Source organism: Terrapene carolina, unplaced genomic scaffold, assembly GCF_002925995.2.
Source record: "Terrapene carolina triunguis isolate 2854851 unplaced genomic scaffold, T_m_triunguis-2.0 Scaffold88, whole genome shotgun sequence".
In the NCBI taxonomy this organism is placed as follows: domain Eukaryota; kingdom Metazoa; phylum Chordata; order Testudines; family Emydidae; genus Terrapene; species Terrapene triunguis.
In genome coordinates, this window is record NW_020664439.1 from 40,267,865 (window position 1) to 40,277,582 (window position 9,718).

The 9,718-nt window shown below is 42.7% G+C and overlaps 1 protein-coding gene across 1 annotated transcript in view; it reads left to right on the forward strand.

The window, feature by feature from the left end:
- LOC112120441 (calcium-activated potassium channel subunit beta-2) overlaps positions 1-9,455 on the forward strand; it is a 30,600-nt gene extending 21,145 nt beyond the window's left edge. Inside the window, exon 4 of the mRNA XM_026650163.1 lies at positions 8,359-9,455. Within this exon, the coding sequence (XP_026505948.1) occupies positions 8,359-8,643 (285 nt within the window). The 3' untranslated portion in view covers positions 8,644-9,455. The remainder of the gene's footprint in view (positions 1-8,358) is intronic.
- Positions 9,456-9,718: the final 263 nt, after the last annotated feature.

Genomic DNA, 9,718 nt, shown 5'->3' on the forward strand with positions numbered 1-9,718 from the left:
TGCAATCCACGCCATCCTCCAGATCATTAATGAAGATATTGAACATCCCTTGGGGCACTCCACTTGATACCGCTGCCAACTAGACATGAAGTCATTGATCACTACCCGTTGAGCCCGATGATCTAGCCAGCTTTCTATCCACCTTATAGTCCATTCATCCAGCCCATACTTCTTTAACTTTCTGGCAAGAATACAGTGGGAGACCATATCAAAAGCTTTGCTAAAGTCAAGGAATAACACGTCCACTGCTTTCCCCTCATCCACAGAGCCAGTTATCTCATCATAGAAGGCAATTAGGTTAGTCAGGCATGACTTGCCCTTGGTGAATCCATGCTGACTGTTCCTGATTACTTTCCTCTCCTCTAAGTGCTTCAAAATTGATTCCTTGAGGACCTGCTCCATGATTTTTCCAGGGACTGAGGTGAGGCTGACTGGCCTGTAGTTCCCCAGATCCTCCTCCTTCCATTTTTTAAAGATGGGCACTACATTAGCCTTTTTCCAGTCATATGGGACCTCTTCTGATCGCCATGAGTTTTCAAAGATAATGGCCAATGGCTCTGCAATCACATCTGCCAACTCCTTTAGCACCCTCGGATGCAGTGCATCCGGCCCCATGGACTTGTGCTCGTCCAGCTTTTCTAAATAGTCCTGAACCACTTCTTTCTCCACAGAGGGCTGGCCACCTCCTCCCCATACTGTGCTGTCCAGTGCAGTAGTCTGGGAGCTGACCTTGTTCGTGAAGACAGAGGCAAAAAAAGCATTGAGTACATTAGCTTTTTCCACATCCTCTGTCACTGGGTTGCCTCCCCCATTCAGTAAGGGGCCCACATTTTCTTGACCTTCTTCTTGTTGCCAACGTACCTGTAGAAACCCTTCTTGTTACTCTTAACAGCCCTTGATAGCTGCAACTCCAAGTGTGATTTGGCCTTCCTGATTTCACTCCTCCATGCCTGAGCAATATTTTTATACTCCTCCCTGGTCATTTGTCCAATATTCCACTTTTTGTAAGCTGCTTTTTTGTGTTTAAGATCAGCAAGGATTTCACTGTTAAGCCAAGCTGGTCGCCTGCCATATTTACTCTTCTTTCTACAGATCGGGATAGTTTGTTCTGCAACCTCAATAAGGATTCTTTAAAATACAGCCAGCTCTCCTGGACTCCTTTCCCCCTCATGTTATTCTCCCAGGGGATCCTGCCCATCAGCTCCCTGAGGGAGTCAAAGTCTACTTTTCTGAAGTCCAGGGTCCGTATTCTGCTGTTCTCCTTTATTCCTTGTGTCAGAATCCTGAACTCGACCATCTCATGGTCACTGCCACCCAGGTTCCCATCCACTTTTGTTTCCCCTACTAATTCTTCCCTGTTTGTGAGCAGCTCTGCCCCTAGTTGGTTCCTCCAGCACTTGCACCAGGAAATTGTCCCCTACACTTTCCAAAAACTTCTTGGATTGTCTGTGCACTGCTATATAGTGGCATTATGGTATTTTCTGTCTTATCTCTCACTTTCCTAACGCTTCCTAACATTGTTAACTTTTTTGACTGTCACTGCACATTGAGCAGATGCTTTCAGAGAACTATCAATTATCCAAGATCTCTTTCTTGAGTGGTAACAGCTAATTCAGAGCCCATAATTTTGTATATATAGCTGGGATTATATTTTCCAATGTGCATAGCTCTGCATTTATCAACACTGAATTTCATCTGCCATTTTGCTGCCCAGTCATTCAGTTTTGTAAGATCCCTTTGTAACTCCTCACAATCTGCTTTGGACTTAACTATCTTGAGTAGTGTTGTGTCATCTGCAAACTTTGCCACCACACTGTTTACCCCTTTTTCCAGATCATTAATGTATGTGTTGAACAGCACTGGTCCCAGTACAGGTCCTTGGGGGCCCCTGCTATTTACCTCTCTCCACTGTGAAAACTGGCCATTTATTCCTACCCTTTGTTTCCTATCTTTTAACCAGTTACTGATCCATGAGAGAACCTCCCCTCTTATTCCATGACACCTTACTTTGCTTAAGAGACTTTGGTGAGGGACCTTGTCAGAGGCTTTCCTGAAAGTTCAAGTACACTATATGAACTGGATCACCCTTGCCCATATGTCTGTCGACCTCTCAAAGAATTCAAATAGATCGATGAGGCATAATGTCCATTTACAAAAGTTGTGTTGACTCTCCCCCTAGAGCAGGCATATAAGCCACTTCCTTCTCCCATATAGTGCTGGAAGAAACCTGCATTAAGTAATATTAATACTTAGCATTGCATCCCTTGGATTTCAAAGCATCATTATCCCCACGTTACAGCTGGAGAAGTTAAGTGACTTGCCCAAGGTCAAAGAGGAAATCAATGCTAAAGCCCAGTTTTCTGATTCCCAGACTGATGCCCTCTATATTGGAGCACGCTACCTCCTCAGTGTTGGTCTTGGGTGCCGATTGGCCCAGTGGAGAGCCATTCTCTTATGCACCACCAGGGCTAGAAGACCCTGCTGTACACTCCAGGGAAGCTGGCATGACCAGCTTTCCATTGGCAAACAGCATTAATTTCCATCACTGTGGTTTAAGACATCCCATAATTTTAACTGGATACTGGTCCCTCAGACTAGGAAAAATACAAGCCAACGTGCTTTCAGGATCCCAAGCATCCTAAGCCAGTTCATCCCATGTGCAATATTCCTCGTGTTTCTGATACTAGTTTTGGTTCTGAAATGAAGGGGCATGCCCCTTTCTTGTTATCTCTAATTCCTGTACCCTTCTCACCTTGTTTTTCCTCTGTATTTATAACCTCATCTGCAGACACCTAGCAAGCAATAATATATACTGCTGCTGTGAGAGACAGGCTAGGAATAGCTGATGGGAATTCCCCGCTGCTAGACCTGACAAGCTGCCATCCATTCAACAGGCTGGAGAGGGGCTTCATGCACAGGAGAGAGGAAGTGTGCATGAGAGTGCTTGATTTTCTATGCGCCAACAGGGTGCTGGTGGTCAATTTCCTTCCACATCATCGTATTGCTAAGATCTACCTCCACTACTCACCCACAAAAAAAAGCATGCAGCCGCCTGCCTGATTCCAAACATTACTGACAACACTATGAAAAGAGCTGCACTTACATTCCAGAAGGTCAACACAAGTGACCTTCCAAAGGTCAGCCTAAACCTGCATAATCTTTCCAGCTCACTGCACACCCCCACCACAGTCTCTCTCACACACGCACGCCCACACTGCAGTGTCTGCAGCCACGCTCTCCACTTCTCTCACTAGCTCAGATTGAGGAAAATGCACTTTGATTTTAAATAATGATTACTCTAGAAGACTCACTATCTAAAATAGCTGTCTTCCCAAAAGGTTAAGGAAAGGAGTAGATGCAATTTATATTGAGATATATAATGCACTCCTGTCGGTTTCTGATCAGAATCAACAGGAAGTAAATGGGTGTCGATTGAGCTATTTTAATCTCCCCAGAAGTGCACACAAGATTTTTCATTCCTCTCCCTGTGCTTATTTTATTTCTAGCCTTTTAAGACTATTGCCTAGCCCCTTGTCAATCCTACAACCATAGCAGCTTAGCTGCTCCACTCTCTTCTCAACTGTCAGCTGCTAGCAGCCTCTGGGGAAAGTAAATAGGATCAGCAGTCTCTTCTATTCAAACTACTGAGTCATTCTGTTATGCCTTGGAAGTGTTGCAGTACTTCAAGTAGTTGGAAAGGCCTGATTCTGATCTCTCTCTACATCAGTTTCATTCTTTTTCTCCACTGGGGTTACTCCTGATTTATATCCACAGAGCATAAGTGATGTCAGGAACAGACACTATGAATCACTGTTATACCACACTGTAACCAAAGTCTCCGAGCCCAGAACAAACCATTGTGACTGTCTAGTTGGACCTCCTGTATAACAGAGGCCATAGAACTTCCCAAAATTGTTTCCTAGGAATAATTCAAGAAAGAAAAGTCCACACTGAACCAGCTGCAGTAAAGAATGATCAGAAGAATGGCAAGCTGAACTTATGAGAAAATTTTGCCCATGGAGAGTTGAGTGGTAAAGCTGGGATTCTAACTCAAATCTGCCATTCCCTTGTCTTACACATCCTTCCCTTCTCCCTGGTAGACCACCCCTCTTCCCTTAGGGGCCATCTGGCTAAGAGCTGAATGTGACTGGTAGAGCTATAGGGGAGCAAAAAGTCCACTCGCAGTTGTGAAGTTTCTCCGAGTTTTGCTGCAGCCCAAGGTTGCTGTGCTGATCCAAGGCCCCAAAGTTCTGAATCAACTGTTATTCAGAAATGATAATGGGATCTAGCAGGTACCCACAAAAAGTTCAGTTACCTTTAAACCTGCTGACATATGAGTACTGGGAAAGAGACAGTACCAGTGAGCCACCCATGTTCCACTCTCTTTTCCCATTGTCCCAGCTCCAGGGGACAGTATTTCCTCAGATCACTAAAGGCTTTGTGGGAATTAATGATGAGTCAAAGAGGCAAAGCTCTCTTCTTTGATCCATGCTCCCTCTCTCTCTTCCACTATTCGGCTGAGACATAAATTAAGGTCCTGACCAAACCATATCATCATTAAAGCTCCCATACCAAATTTTAGAAGAGCAGGATCATTAACCATAGTGTCCAGGCTGAATTCCACACCCAGTAATGACATTCCAACTGCCTATACAGCCTGCAAGTTCCACTGGACAGGCCAGTGCCCTTCCCTTCCCGTCCTAAATGATGGGCCGCAGAGACACCAGTTTTCCATTAGTGTAACTCCACTAGCATAAATGGAATTGCTCCTTATTTATGGTAGTATCAATGAGACTCTGTATTTCCATTGCCTATTTCACAGAGACATTGTGAGGTTTAGTTACTTAATAGGCCTCATGACACCACTCTCCCTGACACTGACGCAAATCAAGAGTAACACACATTTAAAAGTGGTGGAGGTGAAATCAGGATTTTGCCCCTGGTTCAGTTCTCCAATTTGGAGAGACATTCATAAATCTGGACGCTTATCTGAATTCTCCAATCCTTTGAATCTTAAAAGTTGGACTGCAAATCTTACAAGAATGAGTTCTCGTCATAGATTTCTACTTCATTCTGTGTGTGAAACACATTAGAAACACCACAAGAACCGCTTTTCTCATGCTCCTTAAATGCAAATGTTTAAAATAAATGGGCGGAAAGGTCAAAGCAAACTGTTTTTCGAATTTGGAACAAGAGATATGGCTATTTTGGGTCTATTTCAAATGAGGATCAAAAGATTAGGAGAGTTCTCTTATTTTCCCTGCCAATTTTCTTATGCCTCCCTGGAATACGTCTGGCTACCCAGAGACGCAGACATTGGATATTTTTTTATATCTGCACATTTCTAATATTACACATCACTGACATTAAGGAGGTACTATACAAGTGTTGTACAGTCCATGGATTTAATTACAAGATATGGTGATAAATAACATGAAAACCAGACCATATAAGGCACTCAAACACTTCTCATTCACAAGAGCTCTGCAATACCTCATTGCCAGCGCCTACCTCGCCCCTTTAGTAGGTTAGTGGACAGGTTAGTTAGGTTAGCCTTGGACAGGTGGACTAGGAGGGTTGTTTCCTAGCCACTGATCTGTCCAGAACATGGAATCCTACGCATAACTGTCAGCAGCAAAAGACAACATAGGCAGCTGCATTGTTCTACAACTCTAGCTGAAAAGACTATCAGCTAGAAAGACGAATCAATGCCACAGTTGAAAGCTTAACACACACTGATGCTTTAGGAATCTGCCATTGAGTCAGGGATTGTAAACCACCCAAGTACTCAGAACCTGAGATAATGGGTAATGTAAACTATCCTGCCACTCTGAGCTTGGGATAATGGGCACTACAAACCACATGGGTATTTAGAACTTGGGATAACAGCCCTCTAAGCCACCCTGGCACTTAGCGCCTAGGATAACAGGCATCAATGACTTGTACAGCATATATAGGACCCTGGCACAGATAAAATCCTTCCTACTACAAGGACCCAGGGATGACTGGTATAGGATATCTAGCTATCCTTGCACTTGTTCTTGGCAGGCTTGATATTTGAAAATCATCTTGCCATGACTAGACTAGCCTAGGCTGGGTTGGGTCTACTGTCCCTGGTGTCAAAAGACTTAAAAGAGTTGGAGGTCTGGTGTTGTAATTCATCTGAATACGAATAGTCTGGGCTTACTGGAATATATTAGCACCTAGGCATTACTAAAGCAAAAAGCAAACAAAGCTAAGCCCCGAACCCTCTCATTCCTTTCCATATCCAAAATCCAGTCCAGCCAATTCAATTCACAGTTATTCCCAGGCTGAGCGTTTATACACTGGATGGAAACTAAGAGCTAGATTATGGCCCATGTTGTCTGGCTATGTAGGGCCTCTGAGCTGCTTCCCTGGACCTTGGGTCCAGAAGTCTGTAGTCAAGTGGGCACTATTGCCCAGATCCTCCCAATGGGAGATAGGCCCAGATCCTCACAGGTGTTTAGGAGCCTATGTGCCTGCTATTTCTTGCCCTGAGCAAGTGGATGGGGAGTGGCTGACGAAGGGTAGAGAATGGGCAGAACCTTGTTTAATCTCATCCTCTCTCCCCCACAGCTCAGAAGTAGTAAGCAGTTACCTGAGGACAAAGGCCATAGCAGGGAAGGAATTGTGACTCTCTGGGGCGTTATTACATCCTAGAGATTTTCCAGGTGTGTTGGGGCAGCTATATACCACCCCTCCCACAGGGCACATTGGAAAAGACCAATTGAGTCCTAAATAACTACACAGAACTGGCCCATGATCAGAGGGACTGATAACATTAAAAAGGCTAAATATGTACCATATGGCTTGGCTCCATTTGCAGCTAGGGGGAGGACATGCTAACACAACACTGGAAGGCTGTAAACACCAAGCATGCAAAGGAATTACTGAGAGCGATATAAAGGGATTACAGTATTGCCAACCTCAGATATTCAAAAATCATGAGTCAGGCCCCTAAAAACATCAGACTGGTTTAAAAATCATGAGATTTTAAATAATAATAAATTTGGGGTTCTCTTTATTTGCCATCTGCTTTTTGAGCCTTTAGGCTGCACTTGGGTCATACCTTCAGGCTTTTCTCCACAACCAGAAACTTATTTTTTTTTAAATGAAAGCTCAGATGCTCACCTACTCACAGGAATCCAGCATCGGGGCTTTAAGAACAAAACCTGAATATCGAGACTCGTAATAAAATCACAAGGGGTTACAATTGCCACTTGAAGCAATGGGATATAAAGGAAAACTCAGGCTGACCTGGATGAAACATTTCCTTACAGTGCAGTCTATCAGGCTGTGATCTATTAGGTTCTACTGGGAAGTTGGAGAAACCTCATGGCGGGCAAAGAACTAGAGAATATGCTGGAGGGAACAATCCTTCTCTAGCAGGAAGATGGATGAGATGCGACCTCTCTGGTCTTTTCCATCTCTAATTTCTATTGCTCTATGAAATATTCATAAAAGAAGTGCTGACATGCTGTACCCTTAATGCTGCAGTCTGCTAATGCCATCCAGCATCTCTGCTGCACTTGAAATCAGATTCTCAGCTAATAAACTCACCAATGAATCAATCAAATCCAGTTACAAGGTTAATCTATGGATTGTTATTAGGGCAGCAGGTTTGTCGCAGTACGTTATGAAAAGTCATGGCATAGTCATAAAAGAGAGCAGGGGAAATTTATGAAGTTTATATATTTAAAAAAAATCAAAAGTCACAGGTCACATTATTTTAATCAAAATGTCTATTTCCTTTGCAAATCTCACTTGATAAAATTAAATTAATAACCAAAAACCACTGACAGCTGTTCTCCCAATGCAGGCAGATTCAGCCATGCAACAATGCTGAGAGGGGTCTGAGAGAGAGAGAGAGAGAGCTACCCACAGACCAAATCAATCACGGAACCCAGGATCACCCTGTGGCCATGTGACGAACCACTGGCCCTAATTACGGGACACATTCTGCATGGATGTGCAAAAAGGAAATGTACAAGGAGTTTCCGCCTGTTCCCAGTTTGGGCTCATGTAGAGGGGGAATGTAATACCTGCTTGCTCCATTCTAGTGCTTCCCCCTCCCCTGGGGCTAAGTGTCTGTAAGAGGGTAGGGTGAGGATTACTCCATTAATATTTGTACAGACCTTTGAGTTCCTCAAATGGAAACTGCTATAAAAGCTTAAAGTATTGTTCCTCATATAATTGTGACCATGACTATGACTATTTTATTATTCTTACTATTCATTTAATTGTTCTGTGGTCTTATGAAAGGGACAGTCTGCCCTGTTTGTCATCCGAAATAGTATTTGGTTAGAGACATTTCTTTTCCTTTTAATTTCTTCCCAGTGTTCCTATATCCCCAAGTGTGGCAAGAACTACGAAGAGTCCATGTCACTTGTGAGTGTTGTAATGGAAAATTTCAGGAAGTACCAGCGCTTCTCATGCTTTTACGACCCAGAAGGCTTTCAGAAGAATGTGATATTAACCAAACTTTACAGTTCCAACGTGCTGTTCCACTCACTTTTCTGGCCAACATGCATGATGATTGGTGGGGTTGCCATCGTTGCCATGGTAAAGCTGACTCAGTACCTCTCCCTCCTCTGTGAGAGAATCCAAAGGATCAACAGATAAAAGCAAAAACTTCTCTGAGATGTATTTCAGCTAAAATACTGTTTTTTCATTCTTCACCAAAGAACCTTAAGTTTGTAACGTGCAAGTCTGTTATAAGTTCCTTACTATATTCTTATAAGTAGAGCAATAATGCAAAAGCTGTTCTATATGCAAACATGATGTTATTATTATGCAGACAACAGGAAAAAATTACTGTTTGTGTTGGTTGTCTAATCTGATCTCATTTTATGCTGGAACTAGTACTTCTTTCTTTTCTACAGCCAAAATAGGGCTCGGTGTGACCATTTGCCAAGCTTTGTCAATGAACACATCAACATTTCAGTGTAACATTCTGGGAGAAATTCACCCCTGTGCAGAGGGCTAGCAAAAGGCCTGGGCATCATTTATGTCCCATTTAATCCTCAGGGCATGCAACGGGTGGCTTTGGAGGGAATGAGGGGAACAAAAGTATAGAACCAGTGTCTTTTTATGGTAAGAGGGTACAGAATGGATGCATATACGATTGACAGCTTAAGTGGGACTTGCATGTTGCTTGTGCTGGCTCTCCCTGCAAAGGGGAAAATTTCATCCTTTGGTGTTTTAGGTCTTTTGTAAAACACCTTGGAGATGGATATTTGCAATATGTTTTCCTCACATCACATCATCTACAGAAGCTACAGCCAAAAACAAAGAAAATTCAACCAATTTCATTTTCTATTCCAAGCTGAGCCCTATTGCTGGAGATGGGACCAGACACCTTATGTAAAGGTTTATTACGCATTTGTCTTGTATTTGCTACCATATCACTGTAAAGAAAAACAAAAACACAATCAGCTATTTTTTCATTTTTTACTTCCAACTATTTTAACTTTTTTTACTTGATTATATAGATATATAAAAAGAAAAAGCTATATTATATCTAATTGTGTATTGTAACTTGATTGTTATTTTTTTTTCCTTTTGACTAACTGGAAAGTGAGCAGTATAACTCCTGTATTTATTACATTCAAAGCCTGGAAAAGACCATAACATCAAGGAGCAGCAACGTGGGATCTTATCCAATATTCACACTGACATTTCAATCAGATGGAGGTCT